At 40.8% G+C, this 26,505-nt stretch overlaps 1 protein-coding gene across 2 annotated transcripts in view; it reads left to right on the plus strand.

The window, feature by feature from the left end:
* Nucleotides 1-26,505, plus strand: part of PPM1G (protein phosphatase, Mg2+/Mn2+ dependent 1G) — a 35,383-nt gene that overhangs the window by 8,183 nt on the left and 695 nt on the right. For both annotated transcript variants that reach the window (XM_027850496.1, XM_027850497.1), the window contains exons 2-9: nt 20,394-20,463; nt 21,621-21,706; nt 22,907-23,039; nt 23,636-24,051; nt 24,584-24,727; nt 25,112-25,346; nt 25,707-25,836; nt 26,141-26,243. In XM_027850496.1, coding sequence (XP_027706297.1) covers nt 20,394-20,463; nt 21,621-21,706; nt 22,907-23,039; nt 23,636-24,051; nt 24,584-24,727; nt 25,112-25,346; nt 25,707-25,836; nt 26,141-26,243 — 1,317 coding nt within the window. The remainder of the gene's footprint in view (nt 1-20,393; nt 20,464-21,620; nt 21,707-22,906; nt 23,040-23,635; nt 24,052-24,583; nt 24,728-25,111; nt 25,347-25,706; nt 25,837-26,140; nt 26,244-26,505) is intronic.

A 26,505-nucleotide genomic window follows, 5' to 3' on the forward strand; every position in this document is an offset into this window, starting at 1 on the left:
AACCAGGCTTACAGTCCAGGGGGCACTGCTAGGCTATCTTAATAAAGAATATGATTGAAAGAATGAAGTGTGGCCGTATCATCACCATTATCTTACAAGGTATACTGGTGGTCTCTTTCTAAACTTTTTTTTTTTTTTTTTTTTTGCTGTCTTTTTCTCCTCTAGGTAATTTGTTTCTTTAGGAACAGTAAAACTATTGCATGTAACTTGGTTTGTTTATAAAAATGTGTTTTGTCTATTACACTTAAAAGTATAATTATTAAAATATTTATTACAAAGTTTATAATAGAATTTACTTTAAACAGTTTTGTTGATAGCCTTTGTTTTTTCATCACCTTAATTTATATAATTATATAATTAATAACACTTGGTGGTAGATACCTCAAATTAATTCTTTTGGAAGATCTAAAAACTGATTCTTAATAGCCTCTGGATCTTGTTGTCCCCCCCCCCCCCTTTTTTTTCCTTTGCTGTCATCACTACAAAGAGGAAAGAGATTGCACAATGAAAAATATTTTGTACTTTGCTTGTTTCATGGGTTGACAAAAAATAACATTCTTAGTGACTAACCTTCTGGTGATAGGCCTTAGTATTTAAATATCTAGGCTGATATCTCAGACATAGTCTGTCACCGACCTATATTTGAGGCTTCCTGTATCTGTCAGCTCTTGTATTCTTCTATTATAACCTTCAGAAATCCGGGAATTACCCCATGATGGGACATCAAAGTAGTATTTTTCTTTTTTTTTTCTTTTTTCTTTTTGAGGCAATTGAGGTTAAGTGACTTGCCCAAGGTCACACAGCCAAGTGTCTGAGCCCGGATTTGAACTTGGTTCCTCCTGATTCTGGGGGGGTGCTCTATCTAACTGCCCCTTCAAAGTAGGATTTTGATGGAATCTAGCATGTCTTAATTTTTGCCAGTTTGAAAATCAGAGGCAGTCTGGCATAGTGAATGGATACAGGGTCTAACTTTGGAGTCAAGAAGACCTTGGTTCAAAGTCTTGTCTCTGATACATGTTGGTTAATATGGCTAATTACTTAATCTCTCAATGCTCCCAAGCAATTCTCTAAAATTGTAATTTAGTGCGTTGGGGAAGGAGGTTTGAAGAGAGGGGGAGAAAAATTTAAAACTCAGAAGCTTATGGAAGTGATTGTTGATAAATCAAAATAATTTAATAAAATCGTAATTTACAAGTTAGTTGCTCACTTGCATAGATAGCATTTCTACATCTGTAGCTTCCTATCTGAATGAAATCTCAGATCTGGGGGGGAAAAGGCAAGCAAAACTTGAACAGAATAAACCATTAACATCATAGTGAAACAAGATAATGTTTTCTAGATTTAGTGAAACTGACAGACCATAATTTTTTTATATTAATTTATTTTGATTTATCAGCAATCACATAAGTTTTTGAGTTTTAAATTTTTCTCCCCCTCCCTCCCCAAGACGGCACACAATCTTGTACTAGGCTAGACATATATGTAGTTTGTAAGCTTTTTTTAGTTTTTTTAAAAAATTTTTTTGTGAGGCAGTTGGGATTAAGTGACTTGCCCAGGGTCACACAGCTAGTATGTGTCAAGTGTCTGAGGCCGCATTTGAACTTGCGTCCTCCAGACTCCAAGGCTAGAGCTCTATCCACTGTGCCACCTAGCTGCCCCAACCATAACTTTTTTAAAGAAAAAATAGTGTGAGGAAGAGGAAGCTTATCTTGCCTCATGCAACTTTGTCTAATCAGTTTCTGACCATCTTCTGACACTTTATTTTTATCATCTTCACAAACATAATTTGAAGGTTTTCCCAAATATTGATACAGCCCTTGGGTTTTTCACATGCTTATTTCTTGATCTGGTGTATTTCCAAATGTTACCTATGATAGAGAAATCTGAAGAAGGCAAGAAGCAGGAGGAATCAGAAACTGCCATGAGGAGGCCCTGCCACAGTATAGTAGGAGTCATGTACTTGCTAGTATCCTGAACTAGATTTCAGTGCCTGAAGATTCACTTTAATAATTCCATTCAACAAATATTAGGTGTCAACTGTGTGCAAAGCATCTTTGGAAAGAACAGAAGAAATTCAGGGAATTGATCCCCAAAACAAATGGGGAGAAAATAAGAACATGCTTGACTTTGCCTTTGAAGAATTCAAGTTTCCTGATCAGATAACATGCATTTCAGGGGACTGCAAGAACTGATGAATGTTATTACTGAAATTTTGTCTGTAAACTTTGAAAGATAACTGGAGAAGAGAAGAGGTATGGAAAGATTGAAGAAAGTCTCACCTTTTCCCAGTTAAAAAACACAACCAAACCATATTGGAGGGGAACAAGGTAGAGTTGGAAAACTACAGGCCAGTAAACTTCACTGATCCTTGACAAAATTATAGAATGTGTTATTGAAGTGATAGTTAACATCTGGAAAAAGAAGCAGTCATGACAAAGTTCATGTTGACTTTAACAAGAACAAGTCATATTAAATACTTTATTTCCTTTTTTGGATAGGTTTATTAGGCAGATCAGGGAAATGCTGGTAGATATAATTTGCCTAGATTTAGCAAAGCATTTGATTAAGTCTTTTATGCTCTTCTTATGGACAATAGAGATGTGGACTAAATAACAGTAAAACAGATTTAGGACTTACTGAATAGACAGATCCCCAGCTGACTGTCAGCGTTGGAGGTCTCCAGTAGCATGTCCCCCAGAGTTCTGTCCTTGGTCTTGTGCTGTTTTTAACATTTTTATTGGTGACTTTTTCATGATCCCAGTCGATTACTTGAGTTATAAACTCTTTGTTAAGGTAGAGGTCTGCTTCCAGTGTGTAGAATGTACTGTCCCAAGCTTTGGGGGTTTTGTGTAACTGTTTTCAGAAATACTTCTAGGGTCCTGTAAATTTTCAGTTCTTCCAAGGTGGTATGATCAAGGGCGAGGTGTTTACTCCTTTCCTGGCCTTCGCTGTGGTCTATGAGTGACCACAAGTACTCTTTTCTGCCTTATAACTGTGAGGTTTCCCTCTCCACCACCACTACAAGCTCCACCATGCCAGCGTTCCTCCTTGTCCCAGGACCGCCATCCAGAACTGTGAGCCAGATCCAAGCACGGGCAAAGCAAGAGAATCCTTCCTCAGCACCATCAAAGAGATCTCTGTAATCCCCCTCTGATCAGCCACTTGATTTCCCCTCAGTCTGTGGGTGGAGAGCTCTGGAAGCAGCTGCCGCCTTGGGGCTGGGACCGAGCTTCTCTCTCATCAAGGTCACACACTTTTCCTACTGACCTTCTAAGTTGTCTTTGTCGTTTGTGGGTTGAGAAGTGTGGAAACTGCCACAGCTCCGCCTGATTCAGGCCTTGGTGACTTTTTATCATCATATATAATGTGCTTATCAGATTTTCAGTTGTTACAGAGCTGGAAAGGACCTCACCTAGATTACCTAGATTAGAATATTACATGGCAGAGTCAAAAGTGGAAAGGAGCCCAGTAGACTAGAACACTGGCCAAATCTAATTAGGTGAATACATTTGAGTAAAAAAAAACATTTTACATATAATATGGGGAAGGTATTATTAGACAGTAGTTCATCAGAAAAAGATCTGGCAGTTTTAGTGGATTGCAAGCTCAGCATGAATCAACAGTATGATGTGACCACCAAAGGAGGAGGTATCTGACTTAGGTGGAGAAGTCAGTCAGAGAAGTCCCCAAATAGCGCAGCCAGGTGAGAAATGAGGAGAGATGTCTGAGCTGAGATCTCCTTAAATGGAGATTTGGAGTTCAAACACCTGTACCCTCCACCCCCTTCAATCAGGGAGGCAGAGGGATTTTGCATGATGATGAGGTTATCCCAATAATTAGTTTCCTGGGGTATGTTAGAAAAGTCTTAAATGACAGGCAGAACTAGGAGCCTGTGAATTATATACTCAAGACATTTTATGACCTGGTTTTCATGACTACTTTCTTAGTTAGGAGAACCTAGTGGTTTCAAAGATGTTCAGTATGGGTAGAGGTGGCAAGGAAGCAGATTTAGGCTTGATGTAAGGAAAACTTCTTAACCATTACAACTATCCTGGAATGGGCTACCTCAGAAGAGTATATTCCTCATTACTAGAGGTCTTCAGGCAATGGCTGTGTGATCAATTCTTTGGTATGTTGTAGAGAAGATTCTTGTTGGGGTCTAAACTGGATGGTCTGTGAGGTCCTGTCAAACTCTGATTTTATGTTTTGTATTCTCCCAACATGTTTGAAAAGACCTTTCCAATTGCAAGTTGCTTGTGTGCTCTACTTCAGTAGCAGAGCTATCATCATTTACATTTTTACTTTTGAAACTGCAGAGTCCAAAGACTTTAGAATTAAGATTTATAGTAATAGAAGTTGGCTGACAACATTCTTACAATTTCCTAATGAAGTCTTTCATTTTACTTCTATGCTTGTAAGTAGGAAATTTTCAGGTTCACTTGATAAAAAATATTTGATCAGTAGACATAGATAATGATGCATTAACTGTATAGCTGTGCAATGTTTTACCAAAAAATCCTTTAGAAATAATTTAGGATGTGGTGGATATCTCATTTTAAACATATTTATGATTTTAAAAGATTTTTTTAATCCTACATTTTTAGGGCATTGTTGATATTATTGTGAGTGTGTTTTATGACAACAAAAAGTCCCTAGGAAAATAAAGAGAAATGTTTTTCCCCAGAATTTTTCTGTCCTCCCAAACAACCTTTAGCATGTCCCATTATGGCTAGAATGAATACTGTTTACTAAATCTTGATATCATAAAGAAAACAGCCTTTGAGGTTTAAAAGAGGATAGCCTTAGTACAAATGTAAGGAAGTCCTACTGCCTGACCTACTATCTCAGGTAGGTAAGCTTTATAAAATATATCAGAAGGGGAAATTCAGAATGGAAAATACGACTATGTTCAGAAAAAAAGTTCAGATAAATGCAGGAATGGTAAATCTATAGTGAATCGTTTGATGGGGAAAATGAGATGTTTGGGGAAAACATTCCCTAACTTTTTAAATTTTGATTGAGGGAGTATAACTGTTTTCTCCTGCACTGAATATTATAATCATATAGATATCATCCAGTATGATATTTCTGAAAAGCCCTGACTCTCCTGCTGTTTTGTGGTTGTTGTTGTTTGGGGTTTCTTTTTTGTATGTGTATTCGAAGGGCAAATAGTCTTGGAGATCCTGTAGTGCAATGAAAGTGTCTCTGGGTCTAGGATTGGAAATATAGAGGTAGAGTGATTTTCATTTATTGTCTACCTGCTTCCTATATAGCATTTTTACTTTTAAAAAATAACATTATAGGTACAGCTAAGTGGCACAGTGGATAGAGCACTGTCCCTGGAGTCAGAAGGACCTGAGTTCAAATTCGGCCTCAGACACTTAGTACCTGTGCAAGTCACTTAACCCCACTTTTGTGCTCGCGCGTGCGCACACACACACGCCAATACAATACAACCTACAGTAAGAACCTTATATTCCTTATATTAATATAGGAGCTTTGAAGAGAGAACTTCAAATGGTCAGACAAAACTATATGGAAAACAAGCATTTTACTAAGTGCCTACTGTGCCAAGCACTTTACAAATCTCATTTGATTCTCACTACAACACTGGGAGGTAAGTGCTTATTATAATCTCAATTTAACAGTTGAAGAAACTGAGGGGAAACAGGGTCGCACAGCTAGAAGTGGTAAGAACTTAATTGATCCTTTAAGGTAGAATATAACTTGAATAAGAGAGGAGGGGAAAGGACATTCCAGGTAGGAACAAAAGAGAGAAGGTAGGAATGCTTGGGTTATGTTAAGGAAATGAGTGAAAAGTTTGAATAGGAAATTAGGATGATTTGAGGTAGGTAGGTGTTAGATTGTGAAAGGCCTTGAATGATAGTTCAGGGTGCTTGAATGATATTAATGGGAGTAGGGAACCATGAGTAAGGGGATGGGAAAGTTTTGAATCAATGTTTTAGGAAGTTTAATGTGTTGATTATATGTAGGATGGATTAGAGAGACTGGAAACTGGAAGCCTAGTTAAACTATTGCAACAATATTATTGTTAGCTAATAAATGTCTAAACAAAGGTGGTAGCATTGGGAATGGAAAGGAGGAGGGAAGTATGTAAGAGGTTAAAAAGGAAGAATTAAAATCAACAAATTTTTAATAAGCAAACACCTATGTATTAGGCACTGGGGATTCAGTGATTAATAATGTGATCCCTGTTCTCAAGTAGCTTAAAATCTACTGGGGTAGATGGGTGGGAAATGATATGTATACAAATAAATATATAATAAAAGTAGAATATGATAGGGCAAAGAAGAATTTCAAAATATTATAGAAAAATTTGAGGGCCAAGATACTTGCAGCTGAAGGAAATTCAGGGGTGGGGGACCTGTGGCTTTCTAGGTGCTTGGATGTGACCTTTTCACTGAGTCTAAGTTTTACAGAACAAATCCTTTTATTGAGGGGATTTGTTTTGTGAGGTTTGGATTCAGTCAAGGGCTGCACTTGAGGACCTAGAGAGCTACATGTGGCCTTGAGGCCACAGGTTCCCCCTTCCTGGATTAGGTAATGCTCCATATTGGAGGTGGCAGCCAACGTGAGCCTTGAAGGAAGAAAAAGATCCTGATGTGTGAGGTGGGAGATTGGTTCAATCTAGGAACAGTTGTAGTCTAGTTTGACCGTAATGTTGAGTATATGTAGGAGTAATGTGAAAAGCAGGTTGAAGCTAACCTTATATGCTAGCCTAAGCAGTTAGTGTCTGAAGCAGGATAGAAATCCATCTTTCTGACTCCAAGTCCATTATTATGTCTATCTACCACCTTTTGTCTGAGCCTCGGTTTCCATGCCTGTAAAGTGAGTGGACCACATAGTCCCTTATAGATTTAACATTCTGTGGCCTGGAAGTTTGTTCAAGGATGAATGAAAGACAAACTCAGAATGAAACAAGTGCCCACTCCTATGATTGGATAGTTTCAGAAAAGATATGATTGGATAGATAGTTTCAGAAAAGATATGGGCCTCTGAGGTCCCTTTCAGCCCTGAGATTCTGTGATACTGTGAGTTTATATTTTATCCTATAATAGGCAATAAGGAGATTTTTGAACAGGAAAATAACCTGTTCTTTAGGAAAGTTGTTTTGGCAGCTGTGTAAAGATTGGATTGGAGAAAGGGGAGTCTGAAGGCAGGTAGATGAATTAGAAGACTGTTAACAGTACTCCAGGTGAATAGTGATGGGGGCCTCATCAATTGTGGTAGCAGTAGGATTGGAAATATGGGGTTGGGTCTATGAGCTGATATGAAGGTAGAATTTAAAGGATTTGGCTAATTGAATGTGGGGTTTGAGGGACTAGAGTAATAAAAGTGGTGGCAAGGAAAATGATGTTATCAACAGAAGTATGGAAGTTGTAGGAGATGATTAATTAAGTTTTGGACTTGACATATCCACACCTGAATATCCTGTTGGTACTGATGTCATGCAGACAGGTGGAGCTGAAAGGAGAGATGGGGGCTAGAGATGCAGATTGGGATAATTTGCATGTAGGTGATTATTGAAGATAGGGAAATGAATACGATTACAGAGAGTTTATAGAGAGAAGAAAGGTCACCCATACTGAGGAGGTGGGAGGATAATGAACTGGTAAAGGAGACCTTAGAAATGGTTAACATGGAGAACCAGAAGAGAATAAATAGTACCACTGAACCCAAGAGAGGAAAGAGGATCCACATTGATTGAAAGTAGGAAGAGAGAAAGAACAAGGGAGGATTCAAAAATTATTCTGAAGCTTTCACGTCTTGGTGAGTGGAAGAATAGATATCTCTATTTCTGACCATCAAAATGAAATCTGATTTTGAGAGAAAGTTTAATTCAAGGTCATAATGGGAGCTCCCAGGTTGAGTTTTCCAAAGGACTTACAAATACTATGGGACAGAAGTTCAGGGGTGAAGCTTGTGTTGGAACTGTAGACTTGGAGGTAATTTACAGAGAAGTCAGGGGATAAAATTTGTGATGGAAAAAGGATAGTATAAAAAGAGTTGAGACCTGAAGACTAAATATGGAGATAAACCTACATTTAGGGGACAGAAGGAAAAAGGAAAGCCAAAGAACAGTCTTCAAGTAGATACTGTAGTGTCAGAAGATGGTCAGACAAGTCTAAGAATGAAGACTGGGAAAATGCCGCTCAATTACATGTTAAAGAGATGTAGAGGATTCTCCTTTGGTCCTTGGTTTTTTTTTTTTTTTTTTGGTATCCTATCAGTTTCCTGAACTAATCATTTCCCATAGATGTAGTGCAGTGGATAAAGTGCTGGGCTTGGAGTCAGGAAAACCCAAGTTCAAATTCAGCCTCAGATACTTCCTTGCTGTGTGCCTCATGGGCAAGTCACTTAGTCTTTGTTTGCCTCAGTTTCCTCAACTGTATAATGGGGATAATAACAGCATCTACCTCTGCAGAGATGTAAGAATCAAATGCAATAATTGTCTAGGCCCTTAGCACATAGTAGGCACCATATAAATGTTTGTTCCCTTCCCTGACGAGGAACCTAGGAGACACTTGTTTTTCTGTTTCAGGGTTTTTTCTTTACTAACTTCTAAACAGTCACCAGTAATTAACCCCTGACTCTAGAGATCAAGTGTCTTAATTTTGATGCTTGGGCCTGCTTGGGCCCCTGGATTCAAAGATTTGCTGCACCCAGCCTCTAATTTCAGTTTTCCCTTTAACATTTGTTTTTTAAAATTTTTAATTCCATATTCTTTCCCTCCCTCCCTCCCTTTCTCCCTGAGAGAGCAATTTGATATAGGTTATATACATGCTGTCATGTGAAACCTATTTCCATATTAATCATGCTGTGAAAGAAAACACAAAACAAAAGAAAAACCCATACAAAAAATAAAGTGAAAAATAGTATGCTTTGATCTGCATTCAGACTCCATCAGTCCATCAATTCTTTCTCTGGAGGTGGATAGCATTTTTCATCATGAGTCCTTTGGAATTGTCTTGCTGAAAATAGCTGAATCATTCAGAGTTGATCATCATTCAGTATTGCTGTTACTTTGTACAATGTTCTCCTGGTTCTGCTCACTTCACTGCATTAGTTCATGTTAGTCTTTCCAGGTTTTTCTGAAATCATCCTGCTTATCATTTATTATAGCACAATAGTATTCCATTACAATTTTATACCACAACTTGTTCATTTATTCCCGAATTGATGGATGTCCTCTCAATTTCCAATTCTTTGCTGAGGGGTATTTATTTACAAGGGAAAATACAATTTCAATTAATATGTCAAGGTAATTAGAAATATGTATTTTAAAAATTTCTGCCTAGACTAGTCCTAGCTTGCTAGCTGTTCTTGCTAGCTGTAAACCCAAGCCTCAGCATGCTGTTACTCTACTCCCACTCCTACAAGGTTCATAAAAAGAATTTTAACCCTTACCTAAAAACACCACCTGCCAATTTAGAATTCTGCCCACCTTGGGTGCTTTGAACCAAACTCATTCACCTATTTCATAATTTTGGTCTTAGCCAATTAGGAAGCTTCCTGATTACTGGTGGGCTTTGGATGATTGGTCCACATTCCAGTTTTGTCACAATTAACTCCAAGAAGAGTGATGAGGGAAAAGCCCTCTGGTTTTGTTGTTGTTGTTGTTTTATTTTTGGTGGTGGTGGTTGTTTTTGGGGGTATGTGGAGAATAATTCTTCCTGACCCTTAGTTCACCACCTTTCACAGAAGAAAATTCTTTAATTAGAACATTCCCACCAAAATTACAAGTGTCCATGATCACTTCTAAAATTTTTTTTGACTGGGATTTCACATGTGTAGGAAGCTCATGTTATAGAAACTTCTTCAGCCTTGCCCCCTCCCATGAAGATCAGTCAGCAACTTGGTAACTCATTTATAACTGAGAGTTGTCTGAGAGCAATGAGAGATTAAGTGACTTGACCAGGGCCAAAACAATTAGTGTGTCAGGCAGGACCTCTCCTAGAACTTGCAATATTTAGTCTCTTTGTCTTTCAGGGATGTTAAAGTGTTTCATTCCCCCCCCCCCCCTTTCTCTGCCAGGAAGAACATGTTTAATCCCTTTTCTACATGATAGCCCTTCAAAATACTTGAAGTTATCTACCAAAAACATTCCCATTTCCTTCAACCACTCCTCTTACTGCATGAATAGCAGGTTTTACTGTCCTGGTGATGGCCTATCTAGAGGATGCTCTTCAGTTTATCAACATCATTATAAAATACAGTGCCAAATCAGAAACACAATAGCACAATATTCTAAATGTGTGATTATGGTGTGAAGTACAATGGAACTAAACACTGTCTTTTAATGTAATCTAATCCTAAACAACATACCTTTTAATATAATCTGCATTTCCCTTCTTGGACTTCATATTACACCTGACTTGTTTTAGCTTGTAGTCTACTAATACTTCCAGATAGTTTCCAAATAATCTGCTAGCTAGCCATATCACCTCCATTTTATACTTGTAAAGTTAATTTTTTTTAAAGTCAAGTTGAAAACTTTACATTTATCCTGGTTAAATTTCAAGATTTGGCCCAATGTTCTAGCCTGTAAAAATATTTTTAAATCCCAATTCCTTCATCCAGTTTGTTAGCCATACTCTTCAGTTATGTATTAGTTGACAAAAGAAATGAGGAATGTGTACTGTAACCTTAACAAAAGGCTACTGTGGATGTGTAAACTTGCATGTATTTTCAGTGTTTTTTATGTGTTGGCTAATTATGCTGGTTTTTTTCTTTTAAAAATTTCTTTGTTATATGGGGTGGTTCTCTAGTAGGAGAACGGTGAGGGATACAAGGAGAAATTTGGTCAATGTAAAAACAAATATTATCAATAAAATTTTTACTTAAAAGGGGTGGTACCATTGCTGTCCATTGTACTTGTCAGTAGTTTTGCTGCTGCTTGATACTATCTTCTAGTACAGGGCTGGAGTCAGTAAATATATTGTTATTTTGGTCTTGCTTTTTGATTCTGCATCATTTCATATGTCTTCTTGTAATTATTTGTTTTCTTCATTCATCATTTCTCAGGGTTATCTGTCTGTCCATGAAAACCTTCAAAAGGTTCTACTCGGTGTATTTGAGTAATGTTTCCTCTGATTCTTTTAATATTTCATAGATAACCAGTGTAGTACTTGGGTTGTGTTTTCTTTCACTTTCACTAAGTGACCTCTCCTTTTTCCTAATTACATCTTTGAGGTTTTTTAAGCCTAAAACTTCTCATGTGCAAGCCATTATTTGTAATTTGCTGCCACCTACTTACATTTGGCATGTGTCTTTCAGTTGTTCTTTGGGTCATCTGCAATTTTTATTCTTCTAAGGGCATGATATTTGTGATTTCAAAACCATAAGTATGTAAAACCACAAGAAAATATTGATGTTGATAATGGGTTTTTATAGCTGTTTGGGATCACTGAAAGCATTGCTTTTGAATGTGATGAGATCTAATACTGGACATCATTATTGAAAGGACAGTGGATTGCCTCTTCCCCTATCAACCCCATAGAATCTACAGGATCAGCCTTAGAAAGGATATTGTAAGTCATTTAGTATTACTTATAGTTAAGTACTAATTCCTTCTACAATATTTAGCCTTAACTTTTCTGTTGACCTTTAGTGTTGCATCTCCAGCCTTTCAGAGATCTTGAACTGGATGTTGTCTACTCAACATCTTAAACTCAGAATATTAAAAATGGAACTTTACCCCTGCATTATTCCTCCTTCCAAACTTCCCCATTACTATTGAGAGCACCACCATCCTCCTACCCCCGCTGGCTTCCATCCTAGGAGTCATTCTTGATTCCTACCTATCTCTCACCCCCCATATTCAGTATGTCGCCAAGGTCTGTTGATTTCACCGTTGCAACATCTCATGAATATGCCCCTTTCTTTTATTGCCACAGCCCTGGTGTAGGCCCTCATCACCTCACACCTTGCTTATTGCAATAGCCTGCTGATGGGTCTGCCTGTCTTAAGTCTCTCCCCATTGCAATCTATCCTCCATTTAGTAATTTCTTTTTTTTTCCCAGCCAAAGACAAGGTTTATTAGAACATCTGTCACACTGGGCAGACTTTTAAGGAGTCTGAACATTAGTGACTATTGGCTAGATTATAAGAATCTGAGCCTATGGCTAGATTGTAAGAATCTGAAAAGTGGATAGATTTTAAGAATCTGAGCACCTTAATGGAGACAAGATGGACCTTATATACAGAAAGAGCGTGGGAGGGATCTCAGAGTGGCCAAGTAGTTTGGGGTGACTGGAGGAGGGGTCTAAGGAGATCTGGATGGGAGTGGCCAGTAACCTGAGGTGAACAGAACACTGGGGACCTATGACCAAGGGAGAATGGAGCCTAGCTAGGAATAAGGGTGCGGGGCAGGCATAGGGAGGTAGGCCTAGGCTAGGTTAAGGGTGACAGAATTGGGAGATTGAGTGTAGCCACAATGAAAGACCAGTTGATGGGATTATAGCCTCAGGCAAACGCCAGAGATTTAGCTCCCATTCTCACCATTCCCTCCTCAAACAAATGGGACCCAGATTCTTTTGGTGTAAGTAGTGAAGGTCTCAGCTTCTGAAACTGCTCCCTGCTGGCAAGGGGTGTAGAGCTGTCCCTGCCTGCACGGTACCCAAAGAGGAGGTTGACTGGAACCGAGCACAGGCTGCATCCAGGGAATGATGGGGAGACATTGGCTGTCTCCTAAACCCACTGTTTGCTACCAACTGTAGGTGAATGGCCTGTAGTTTGGAAGACACAAATCTGACAGAAAAGACTGTAGGGCCCAGATATAAAGCAGGCACTAGATTTAGGGCCCAACTTTGAGAGGGTAAAACATCCTTAGCTCTGTTTGGATTCAGATAATTCAGTTTTCCAACCATGCAGTATCAAATCCACCTCGTAGCTAGACTCTGGAATAGCCAGGTGGATAACATATCTTTTCAAAGGAACATAATGGGGAAACTGAGCCAGGAGGATCCCATCTTAGACTGAGGCTAAAATTGTCCTCTCAGCTTTTCCCAGCGCTGACTTCCCACCAGTATCACATTCTCTTGAGTAGCTTGTGGCATTTCTCTCAGATGGTAGATTACTGATTATTGATGGATTACGAACCCATCAGACAACTCAAAATAAAATCCCATGAACTTTTACCTCAAACAGCAAGTTTCACTAATCACAGTTTAGGAAAAACTTTTCCAGGATTTACATCTCAAATTTAAATTTGTTCTGGTATACAAAGCCAATGTTAGAGATTATTCCTATATAATTGCAAAGTCTTAGCAAGACAAAACCCAAACAAGCTTTTTGTGCAAGTTTACACATTAAAACAATAAGCAACAATGGCCAAATTATTTTAGTGGTAACCAAATTTTGAAAAGTTGCTTGACATATCTTATACAAAAAGTTCACCAATTTGAAACATGAAACAAACTCATTACCAACTGGTGACTTCAGTTTTGTTAAATGCATTTCCAAATTACTTTACACAGAGAATCAACATCTTATCATTAACAGTTAAAACTACAACTTTAAAAGAGCGTACTTACCCAAGGTCGGAGCCTAGCTTCTTTACCTTAAGCAGGATGGGCTGAACCTGGGTGATGCTTCCAGTCAAAGGTTGCCCTAGGGCCCAAGGCCATTGCCAGTGGGGCCCATGCTGTAGCCCCTCCCCCTCCTTTTCCCCAGGTGGGGGAGGGCAAAATCAAAGGTGAGGGGGAAAGGGTGAAACTCTCTTATATGAGACGGAAGGGAGTGACCAAGGTTGTAAGGAGGTGGTTCTCAGCTCCTTAATGATCAATCACAAAACCTCCAGAATCTGCCAAGATATTTTTAGCTGTTCTGAACTTCTCCCTATAACCTCCATGAAGGAGGATTCAGAGGTGTAGAGGGAAGGGAGTAAGAAAGTCTCAGAGAACCAAAAAGCAGCTACAGTTTTCCCCAATTCCCTAGCACCGAGAGAATTGACAGAACTGGGTATACACTTCCAGATAAGGTGTTCGTCCTTGTCCTCTATGCTGCAGAAGGTATACCCAGGTCCATGGCCTGGCACCGACCCAGGGGACAGAGAGCCTGAGAGTGTCAGGCTGAGTGTGAGACAGCCTCGTAACTGTCTGCCCTAAAAAGCACCTCCAAGCCTTGGTGCTTGGAGAGCGACCCTAACTGCAGAGCAAGAAAGGAGGGGAAGGGGGAAGCTTATATACCTTCCAGTCTTGGCTGGAGAAGAACTTGGGGTAAGGCAGTTTCCCCATATGGGCCACCAAAATGATGTGGTTTAGGGGTGCTGGGACCCCAAAATCAGAACACGTGTCCTGCCTGAAAGAATTCAACCCAAGCTGCCTTTCAGCCAAAGACAAGGTTTACTAGAACATGCGTCATATTGGGCAGACTCTTAAGGAGTCTGAACATTAGTGAGCTGTTGGCTAGATTATCAGAATCTGAGCCCGTTTAGTAATTTCTTAAATCACAGGTCCAACCAAGTCATCTCCCTACTCGGTAAACTCCTGTGGCTCTCTGTCACCTCCAGGATCAAATACAAAGCATTAGGTATTCAGAGCCCTTCATAATATTCCCACCCCTCCTTCCTGTCTTCTTCCACCTCGTACTCTTCAGTCTAGTGACACTGACCTCCATGAACAAGACACTCTATCTCTGGGCTGCAGGCATTTGGCTGTCCTCCATTCCTTCTCATGTTTGCCATCCTTCCTTTCAGCATCTTTGCTGACTTCCTTTACAGTTTAACTAAAATCCCATCTTCTATGGGAAGCCTTTCTTTCTCAATCTTTCTTTATTCAAGTGCCTTCATTCAGTTAATTCTTTTCCGTTTATCTTGTACATAGTAGCTTGTTTGTACAGAGTTGCTTACTTCCACTATTAGATTGGAAGCTCTTCTGAGGGCAGGGATTGTCTTTTGCTTTTCTTTGTATCCCCAGCACTTAGCACAGTGCCTGGCACATAGCAGGCACTTAATAAATGTTTGTTGACTGATTATGCATTTGTTTACTGTCGTTAGTGTATAAGTCAAATTTCTTTTCCCAAGTGTCTGTGCTCCCACCTTTTCTTTCATTCTAGAAAGCAGAAGATTTTTCAAGCTTCTTTTCCCCTCAATGTGAAGTAAGGTCAGGGAAGTTAATGAATTGCTGGAAAAGGCCTCAGAGATCATTTAGTTCCACCTTCTCTCCCTCCTCTCCCCTGTTCTCTTCATTTTATGGGTAAGAAAATAGAGATTTTTGGAACTTTTGACTTGTCTAAAGTCACATGGAAGTACCAGAAGCAGGACTGAACTTGGGTCTCCAGGTTCCTATTTCATTGGTCTTTCCATTAAGCTCTGTTCCCTCCTGACCAGAACAGAGATTGTTAGAGTAATTCTAGTAGTGTTACTTTGCGTGTTAAGTAGGACATTTTATTTCATTTAAAAAAAAGAAAGAAAGAAAACTTCCAGATAGGAACAACTTAATTTTACAACTGTAGATTCATTGACTTTGCTCTCCTCTGGAGTCAAGAGTTCCCTACTTGTTTTCCCTGCCTCATGTCCCTTCTGTTCCAGTCAGTACTTCACACAGCTGCCAAAGTGATTTTTTTAATTAATTTCTTTTGATTGATCAACAATCACTTCCACATGCTTTTGAGTGTAAAATTTTTCTCCCCCTTCCTCCCCAAGATGGTGCACAATCTGATATAGGCTATACATATACATTCCTATTAAACATATTTTCACATTAGTGACGTTATAAGTAAGAATTAGAACCAATAGGAGGAACCACCAGAAAGAGGAAACAAAACTCAACAGAAGAGGGGAAAAAAAAATAGCAAATAGTATGCTTCAATCTGCATTCAAATTCCATAGTTCTTTCTTTGGATGTGGATAGCATTTTCCATCAGGAGGCCTTTGGAGATGTCTTAGATCCTTGTATTGCTGGGATGGGTTAAGTTTATCAATATTAGTCATTGCACAACGTGGCTGTTTTTGTGTACAGCGTTTTCCTGGTTCTGCTCACTTCACTCAGCATCAGACCATACAAGTCTTTCCAGGTTTTTCTGAAATCAGCCTGCTCATCATTTCTTATAGCACAATAGTATTCCATTACATTCATATACCGCAACTTGTTCAGCCATTCTCCAATTGATGGGCATCCTCTCAATTTCCAATTTTTTGTCACCACAAAAAGAGCTGCTACAAATATTTTTGTTCATGTGGGTCCTTTTCCCTTTTGTGTGATCTCTTTGGGATAAAGCCCTAGAATTGCTATTGCTGGGCCAAAGGGTATGCACATTTTGATAGCCCTTTGGGCATAGCAAAGTGATTTTCTTTTTTGTTTGTTTTTAGGTAATTGGTATTTTTTTTTTAAGGCAATTGGGGTTAAGTGACTTGCCCAGGGTCACACAGCTAGTAAGTGTCAAGTGCTTGGTCTGAGGCCGGATTTGAACTCACACCCTCCTGACTTCAGGGCTGGTGCTCTATCCACTGCACCACCTAGCTGCCCCCAAAGTGATTTTCTTAAAGTGCCTACTTAGCCAGGTCACCCTTCCTTCTTATTCAACCCTTGTGGCTCCCCATTACTTCTAGAATAAAATATAAAATACTCTGACATTTACAACCTGTTCTGGACTGCTTCGGCCTTACTCCTCTCATGTACTCTACTGTCCAACTATCCTGGCTTAATTGCTGTTTTCTTACTTAGCACTCAGTTTTTCATCTCTGTGCCTTTTTGCTATTCTCCCTGCCTTGAATGTTCTCCCTCCTTTTGGAATCTCCAGTTTCTTTCAGAACTCAACTGAAATACCATATTTTCCAAGAGTCCTTTTTCTCTGATCTTTCCTAAATTACCTTGTATTGAGGTTGTATATATTCCTTTTATTTTCACGTATGTACATGTCGTCTTCCCCAATAGAATGTAAACTCCTTGGGGGGGTAGGTGCTTAATAAATGTTCATTGATTAATCAGAGTCCTGGAGTTCTAGGGATACAGAAAATGACCTTCTACTCTTGCATTATGCTACTGGTATGGCAGTCCCATTTTTCTTCCTGTTCTGTATCTCTGGATTACAAGTCAATACTTGTCTGTTCCTATACAAAGTCATAAAGACCTCTTCTCAGGGAATTACTTGGGCTCTTTGTCTTGGGGCCTTTCCTGAGTCCTTTTGGGGACTTCGTGTATGTAATCCTGGCCCCTATGCTTCTTCCCAAGTACATGGCTGAATCTAGTTCAACTTCTTCAAATTGAACTAATCCTGTTCCTAGAAGGGACCTGTTTGGAATTTAGAATTCGGACTTTGGGCCCTACTAGGGTTAAAGAAACTTTTTCCCTTAAGTGGATAGTTAGTGTGGGGGGGTATATTATTGTGACTGGATCACGTACTTTTGGGGGCTAGGCTTAATACCATCTCTGGACATAGATATTATATCCTCATTTGGAAGAAGTCCCCTAATAATAGAACTCTCTTTGTCCCTTCTGTTTGGGGAAAACTTCATGGGAAGGGTTGAGACTGCTTCATTTCTTTAGAATAGGCAGGGTTACCTTCATATTCCTGTTCAAATTTGGGGCCATTACCTTATCTATTTGTTCCAGGGGCGCCCCCACATCTTTTCCCTGTGCTTGCTGTGGTATTAGGCTAATGGTAGGAAGGGTCTGCCCCTATTCCAAAAGTAGTCTCTTTGAAGGATTAGGGTTCAATTGTGAGCTTAATAGAATTTCTTCTTGGCTTTATAAAGCAGGGTGTGACTGACTCTTGGACCTCTTAACCCCTCCAGAAATGTCTTTGGACTGCTTTGCAGTGGCATATCTCTCACCTGAGTGAAAATCCTGTGGGGAAAAAAAAAATCAGACTTATGTTTCTTCTCTTACCATCATAGCATAGGCTTCTCTGTCACTAGCTGAGGTTCTCTGACTTTGGGGACTCAAGTTTTCCTTGCTGCAGTCTGGCAGGGGCAGATTTTCAGCTGGATCTAGAAAGCAAATCTAAAGAGAAATTAACTCTAGTTCTCCTACCCCACAACTCAAGGCCTATGTTGTGTTGTTTTGTTTTTTGTTTTTCTTTTTCCTTTGAGTACCTCTTCTGCACTTGCAGCATCCTTCATATCTTCCTTTGCAGCCTGAGGTCCAACATAGGAGTCACTGTATTCTAGCTGTTGAGCAGGGCTCGATGTGGTTGTGATCACAATAGTTAATTTTATTTTGTCCTGTAGGAAGAGACTTAATGGAAGGAGAGAAATGAGTTGTAAACCCTCTGGGTTTAAAGCATTCTATTTTGCTTTTAGTTTGCAAATAGTTGTAACTACCGCTTCTGTCATACCCACGCTCTATCTTCTTTAGCTGATACTCTGTTCTCAGCCATTCCAGTGCTGTAGCTTTCAACAGAACATCATATAAATTCACTGGGGACAGTTTCAAACTGAAGAAGATAGAATAATGTCTTTGGTGTTCCTTTTGGGTGTTATTTTTCTTGAAAATTGCTTTAATTAGAGAAACCTGTCTTTTCTAGGCTGACTCTATAAACAGAAGCTTGGGAATATTTTGGTCTTATGATCCCTAGTCCACAATTTCTGGCTCAGCTTCCTCTACCTGCAGCTACCTGTGTTGGGTATGCTACAAAGAAACCACCCAGGTTTTCCTTCCTATTTCTTGGCTTGGAGACTATCCACTCTCCCCTTTGAGGCTCTTGGCTTTCTTCAAAGGAAATAATACTGGGAAGTCTCCTTAAAACTGTCTTTGAAAAGATTCCCCCCTCTGGCTTCCCTCTTTCTTCTTTAACACTGTTCAAGATCCTTTCTATTCTAGATCTTCTTTTCTTTTCACTTGGATTTCCAGTTCTAACACTTTCAGATTCTCATTTCTTTCCTACTTTTAGATCTGAATTGGGCCTAATAACTTTCTAATAATTTTCTCATTCTTGCTGTAAACATTCTTGAGTAAAGACTGTTTCACCTAATCCCCTCTAGATTCCCTGGAGTACAGTTATGGAGCTTCTAACACCAATCAACCATGTGTGTAAAGTCCCTTTGTTATCCTCACTTGTCCTTTCTCTGCCAGAATCTACATTGTCCAAGAGGAATTAGGTTTACTCATGCAGTTCCAGGGTCAGTCTCCCATCTCTCATTGGGGTTCTCCAAATATCATAGGAATGCCACTTTCAGAAGCTGTATTGTTGAGGGCCTAAACATCTGTTTTTCATCCCATCATTTAAGCTACAATATACAAAAGTCCAAAGGTTCCCTGACCTAGTGCCTAGGAAGGAGTTGGCACTGGGGGAAGCTAACTAGATAAGCAGCCTGGATAAAGGATGGGATCTTTTAATAAGAGATCACTTGGTAACCTTGGAAAGATATTTTCAGTAGAGTGTTGGGACAGGGAGCTGGATTATAAGGTTTTGAGGAATGAAATTAATGGGAAAACATAATAAATGTAAAAACTTCTTTGAATAAGTTTGGCATTGAATAGAAAGAGAAGACTGCAGCCTGAGGAGGAGAAAGCAGGGTTGAGTTACTAGTGTGTATGTATTGTTTATCTTGTAGGCAGTGGGGAGATTGATAGTACAGGATGGCATCAATAGGTACTGTATGGATCCCATATATCTATCTCTTGGGAAAACAGAGATAGTTATCAAAACCTCAGCAATGTGTTAAGAAGAAAAGAGTTTCTAGAAATCTTAAAGTTGAATCAGTTCTGCCAATTTTGTGTTAACCTTTCTGGTGCTTGTCCAGATTGCTGTTCAGAGTTTTGTCTCTTGCTTAAACAAGAGGTCCAGAAGGACAGGAGAGATGATGGGAATATGACTAGAAGGAAGCCTTGTAGGAAATGAGACTATTATGGACGTGGCTGAAAGTAAACCTAAGAAGTGTAATAAAGTCTTCAACTCAGTCAGGAGACCTAGGTTGTAACCCATCTCTCTCCTTTGCTAGAGTCCTTAAATCTTTTAGCTTTCCTGATCCTTAGTTTCCTTATTTGTGAATTGTTGGATTGAACAGTCTCTGAAGTCCCTTTTTTGGCTTAAGAAAGCTATAGTGGGACTTAGGAGGTTTCATGGGAGTCATCACTTCTTGATAGTACTTTTTTTCTTTGAATCCCACGTCCAGAGAGCTTCATTTTGAAGCCCAGCAACTAGAGGTGGTTCTAACTGTTCAAGGCTGGGATGTCCAAGGGTAAAGTAACTAGGCTAATGTTGCCAGCATAGGATGGTAGCCACCTCATTTCTCTTCTTTCTTTCTACCATTAAAAAATAAAACAAAAAAGCTTAACCCTACCTAGTCTTCCTGCATTATCCAGGGAAAGGTTCATTCATGAGGTTGTGCCCTGAGGAAAATCTTCAAGACCTGAGGTGATAGAGGAAAGTTCAAGGGAGGTAATTTTTGTCCTGGAAACATTAGTCTGACTTTGTTCTTCTCCCAGGATGCTCACAACTGTATTCCTGAATTGGACAGTGAGACAGCCATGTTTTCAGTCTACGATGGACATGGAGGTAAGTGTAACTTGGCAGATTGTCTCATTCAAGATTCTGGGACACCTTTTCTATGTTAAGAACAGACCCATATGACTCTAGGATTCTCAGTCCTCAAACTGACTAGATCTGTGTGCTCTTGGGGCACAAGAGCCCCAAGCTCTTTGCTAAAAGCTGTTCATCCTCTTGAGCATCTAGTGATCAGACCTAGAGTTTGCTCATTCATGTTGGCAGCAGGTCATATGGGGAGCTGCCTCTCATGGTCTGCCTAAGTTCCATGGTCTCTTCAGCTGTCTTTATCATTTCCTTCATGTGGAGTTCATGCTATTGCTGTTGCCCCCTCTTCCTAACAATTCTTTAATGATTCGGTGTGCTATAAATTGACTGGGCCTGGTTTTTATTCAGGTGGCTTCCCCCAAGTTACCTTCCTCCTCTGGGCCGAGGCTTTGGTATACAAAAAGAAGAGAAGTACAGACAATTTTGTTTTACATAAATTTGCAAATTGGATTTAAAGAATTCTGAAAGAAATCCACATTCCTAAAAAATACCTTTGTTAACTTTACTATACAGTACTGTGCTCTCTCTGCTTCTGCCCCTCAGCTCAATGCCTGTGACCTCCCAACCCCCCCATCCCCCCTCCTCCACCAAAAAACCCCAAAACCTTGCAAATGAAAGCAGAACAGATGAGGGGAAAGATTGCTACTGGGCAGGATTGTGGGGGCTTGGCTTGAGCCCTCTGGCACTGAGAGAGGAGACCTTTACCCTGCTCCACTCATATGTGTCTAACCTCCACCTGTGTCTTCCATCTGTCATTGGCTCCTTTGTGTTGCCTGTCCTCTCCTGTCTGTCCGACCTCCATGTATCTACCCCCAACGTGGTCTTCCTCTTGATTCTGGTCAGGCCCCTACATGGCTGGCTCTGGCACTTCGAGTTCTTCCTCCTGCTCTTGCTTCTCTGTCCTCAGCTCCAGCATGTCCTTGTGCTGGTCTTCTGCACGGGTTCCTCTTCCTTCCTCTTTCTCTTCCCCACCTCTTCAAGCAAATTCACATGACATAAAAATCTCTTTACATAGAGGTCTGTGGATTGGTCCATTTATGTAAAGTGAGAACTGTCTGTATGTGAATGTACCTCAAAGAAAGCCATGAAACAGGCTCTGAGTGATTTCACCTTTCTTCTAGGGGAGGAGGTTGCCCTATACTGTGCCAAATATCTCCCTGAGATCATCAAAGATCAGAAAGCATACAAAGAAGGAAAACTACAGAAGGTAAGAACCCCAATGTGCATTTTTAAGTGGCAAAGTAGATATAACACTGGCTCTAAAGTCAGGAAGCCCTGAGTTCAAATTTATCCTCAGACATTTCCTAGCTATGTGACTGTGGGCACTTAACCTTTGCCTCAATTCCCTCCTCTATAAAATGGGAATAATAATAGCACTTACCTCCCAGAGTTGTTGTTGAGGATCAAATAAGGTAATATTTGTAAAGTGCCTGGCTCATAACAGGCACTAAATAAATGCTAAATATACCTTTTTTTTTTTTTGGTATTTGTATTCAGGACCTTTCAGCTAGGTAGTTACTTGGGGTTTGACCCTTGGGCAAGTCACTTAACCTTTGTGTTTACCTCAGTTTATTCATCAGTAAAATGGGGGTAGTAATAGCACTTACCTCCCAGGATTGTTTCAAGGATCAAATAAAATATTTGTAAAGGTTTAGCACAGTGCCAGGCACATAAGAAGTCCTTAATAAAGACTTGGTACCTTCCCCATTCCCTCTTTATTTGCCCCTCTATTTGGGATCTTTTGCAAAGTTCTGAATTTCATCCTAGCCCTGGGACCTTAATCCAGATACTAGAGAATATAATGTGTCATGCTTATATGTGTACTATAGCCTTGTAGGCAGGCATTTTCTTTATCCCAGCAGTTCTCACAGTGTGGTCCCAAGACCCTTAGGGGTCCCTTAGACCCTTTCAGGGGGTGTACAACATCACAACTATATTTTTCATAATAATTCTAGGATACTCTTTGCTTATTGATATAACTACATATCTGTGTGAGGCCAGATTTTCTTCATGTATTTCAACCAAAGAAACATATTGCAACAGATTGAAAACAGAAGTAGATATGAGGATCTAGCTGTCTTTTACTAAGCCAGACATTAAAGAAATCTGCAAAAAATATGTAAAACAATGACAGCACCAAATTTTTTTGCTTTGGCACTTTTTATTAGAATGCTATATTAACATGCATTGGGTTTATTGTTTTTAAATATCAGTTTAAATTTTTTTTAGTGAATTTAATATGGTAATATTGATAGATATATTATAACCTACATAAATAAAAGTTCTTTGGGATCCTCAGTTTTTAAGAGTGTAAAGGCATGCTGAGATCAAAAAGTTTGAGAACCTGTGATTTAGGCTGTGATTTTTTCCCCCATCTTCCTCTATTCTTCACATTGCTTAAATCCAGGCTTTAGAAGATGCCTTCTTGGCTATTGATGCCAAACTGACCACAGAAGAGGTCATTAAAGAGCTGGCACAGATTGCAGGAAGGCCCCCTGAGGATGAGGATGAAAAGGAAAAGGTGGCTGATGAGGATGATGGTGAGTAGAATTAGATGGTGTCATTTATTTCAAAAGCCATTCATCAATGCTGATTGAGTGCATAGTACACTAGTGAAAGATGCTTGGGAAGTTGGCTTCCTGAGGACCTAAGAAGTCTTCACCATTCACTATGGTGTGCCGTCCCTAGGTTATACTTATGGTGGGTTAGGGTAGTGGTCCTTTGTGGCCTGTGGACTCTTCTGGGCTCATGGTAGGTGGTCCTTACATCCTAGATTTCTTTACCTCTTTCATGAATAGAGGCAGCCCAAAGTGTTAAAAGATTGTTTCCTAAGCACAGAGCAGTATCTTAGTTTTCTGGATGACTGGTGTCATTCTCCATGGTATTTCTATTGAAAGGGAGATTGAGGGTACCATAGACTGATAATGGGGAGGGTGTGACAGGCCAGCCTTTAGTGCCTTTCCCAAGTAGTATATAAGAAAAGAGCTTCTCTCTGAGACCAGATGAGAGGAGCCTTAGGCACACTGTTGAGACAGGAAAGTTAGAATCTTAAGCTACAGGTCTGTTGAATGAGAGTGGGGAATAATCCACAAGGAAAGTGGCATAAAGGGGCTCTGATTTAGCCTGTTCCCTGCAGTGGACAATGAGGAGGCAGCCCTGCTTCATGAAGAGGCCACCATGACGATTGAGGAACTTCTAACACGCTACGGGCAGAACTGTCACAAGGGCCCTCCCCACATCAAGGCTGGGGCTGGGTTGGGTGAGGAACCAGGGTCCCAGGGCCTCAATGGGGAGGCAGGGCCTGAGGAGCCATCAGGGGAATCCCCTGTGGAGGAGAATGGCCCCATAGCTGAGGCCCACACAGACCTTTCCTCCAACTTGGAACGTGGGCCTGAGGCAGTCCAGGGCGATGAGCCTATCACCCCCACTGGAGAGGCTGGCCCCTCCTGCTCTTCCACCCCCGCCAAGCCACCTCGTGCTGCTAAGTCCAAGTTCTTTGAGGACAGTGAGGATGAGTCAGATGAGGCAGAGGAGGAAGAGGAAGACAGTGAGGTAAGGGCCTGTGAGGGCCAACAGGTGCTATAGTTGCACAGAGGGACTGTCTTGTCCCCACCCCACTTTTTCAAACTTTCCCTCCCATCCTCCCCACTCCCCTAAAGGTTTAGCCTCCTTGAGCCTAATATCGCCACCATCACAATTAACATCAACTCTCTTCCTGGGTGGAGGCAATAAGAGATAGACCCAGTCTTGGCCCTCAGAAGCCCAACCATCTCCCAGAGAGGAAACCAGAAGGTAGATGATAATCGGGGTATTAGGGCATTTCCTTCTTTTTGGGGAGGTTGGGGTTTTTTTGGGCTGTTTTGGGGAGGCCTTCCCTGGGGTTTCCCACTTCATGACAGCTAAACCCAGTTCAGGATGATACCCTTCCCACCCTGAAATTTTCCCACCCCAATCCTGTAAGTAGCAGCTTTTTAGGGGTTGGAGAGAGTGTGACTAGGTAGGATTTGATGGTGGTAGATGGGTGGGCTTTAGGGTAGGAAAGGTTCAGCCTCATCTCAGCAGTATGGCGTCATCATTGTGGCAGGAGTGCAGTGAAGATGAGGATGGATACAGCAGTGAGGAAGCTAACGAGGATGATGAAGATGACACAGAGGAGGCAGAAGAAGAGGATGAGGAAGAAGAGGAGGAGGAGGAGATGATGCTGCCTGGGATGGAAGGCAAAGAGGAGGTGTGTGTGGTGGAGGGAGTGGGCCTGGAGTAGCAAATTTTTGTGCAGAGGCATGTGTGGTAAGGCTTTGATTTTGGGGGGACGGGATCACATCTGTGTCTTAGCATGGGAGCCCTGGCCAGAGGGTCTCTATTGTCAGTCAAATGGTGGTCTGTAGAATCTTTACCTTAAGGGAGGAGGTGGTTCTTCCTTGGAAAGATTCTTTCACCTAGCCTCCATTTATTAAAGTTGTGGATACAGTTTCTATCCTAGGAGCCTCCAGTATCTACTTTGGCTCAAGATAAGAGGATGAAGCTTGGGAAGGAACTTCTTGGATGAACATCACTGCGAAAGGCCATGATGATGGCGGTCCTCATGACCCTTTCCTTTTTCTTCTCTCATAAGCCTGGCTCAGACAGTGGTACAACAGCAGTGGTGGCTCTGATTCGGGGGAAGCAGCTGATCGTGGCAAATGCAGGAGATTCCCGATGTGTGGTGTCTGAAGCTGGTAAAGCCCTAGATATGTCCTATGACCATAAGCCTGAAGATGAACTGGAGCTTGCAAGAATCAAAAATGCTGGCGGCAAAGTTACCATGGATGGACGAGTCAATGGGGGCCTCAATCTCTCCAGAGCCATTGGTAAGAGGCTTGGGGGTGGGAGTGATATTGGGGCTTCCACCCTTCCAGGGACAGCCTATGGTCATGTCTGCGTAGTGCTTTTAATATTTGGGAACATTCTGTATATAAAAATATGTATATAATTTTCTCCCTATAATTGAAAGGATAGGTTTATCATCCTTATTTTATAGATGACGAAATAGGATGAAAGGTTAAATGACAGTCAGATGGCAGCTGGAACTAGGCCTTGGTTTCCTGGTTCTTTACCCAAAGCTCTTTCCACTGTACCACATGACTTCTCAAAGCCTGAGAGAAGCATGTGCCTTTAATACAATTCCCTGTCCAGATGGCAACACTTCTGATAATTCATCCTCCTACCAGGTGACCACTTCTATAAGAGAAATAAGAACCTGCCACCTGAAGAGCAGATGATCTCTGCGCTGCCTGACATTAAGGTGCTAACCCTCAATGAGGACCACGACTTCATGGTCATCGCTTGTGATGGCATCTGGTGAGCAAGGGCGTGGGAGGCCCTGAAGAAAGGTCTTTTGCCATAGACCTCCCTCTAACTTCTTGCTCTGGGCCTGATGCTTTTATGGTGTTGTCATTTAATTGCCTGCATTAAGCAGTTTTATATTCCCTGAGCTGCTTTAGTAATAGGCCTTCATGAGTCAAAACCTCTAAGTGTGAGGCTGAGATGGCAGTTTCTTTAAGTATTGACTGGTGTGGGGTAACATGACTGGGCCTTCTCCAAAATGGGTCCCTTTACTCTGGTGGATCCTAGGCAGTGCTCTGACCATTGTGTTTGGCCACAGGAACGTGATGAGCAGCCAGGAAGTGGTGGACTTTATCCAGGCCAAGATCAGCCAGAGGGACGAAAACGGGGAGCTTCGGCTGCTCTCCTCCATCGTAGAAGAGGTGAGCTGAGCACCCTGGAGAGAAGTGGGAGGGTCCTCTAAATGTAATGGAAATTGAGTCTCTGTTGCAGCCTAAACCATGGAGATTAATGCAAAACTTTTAAACCATCCAGTGGAAGTTTTTCTTTCCTGTCTGTAGTTCTTAGTTGACCAGCAGGTGACAGCTTTTTCATGAAGCTTCAGACCCTTTTCCCACTCCTTTTCATCCCTACTGAGCAGAGCCAGCCCTATTATGAACTCTCAGGTTCAGCCTCTGGTCTCCA

Source organism: Vombatus ursinus, unplaced genomic scaffold (assembly GCF_900497805.2).
Source record: "Vombatus ursinus unplaced genomic scaffold, bare-nosed wombat genome assembly UNPS02009062.1, whole genome shotgun sequence".
Classification (NCBI taxonomy): domain Eukaryota; kingdom Metazoa; phylum Chordata; class Mammalia; order Diprotodontia; family Vombatidae; genus Vombatus; species Vombatus ursinus.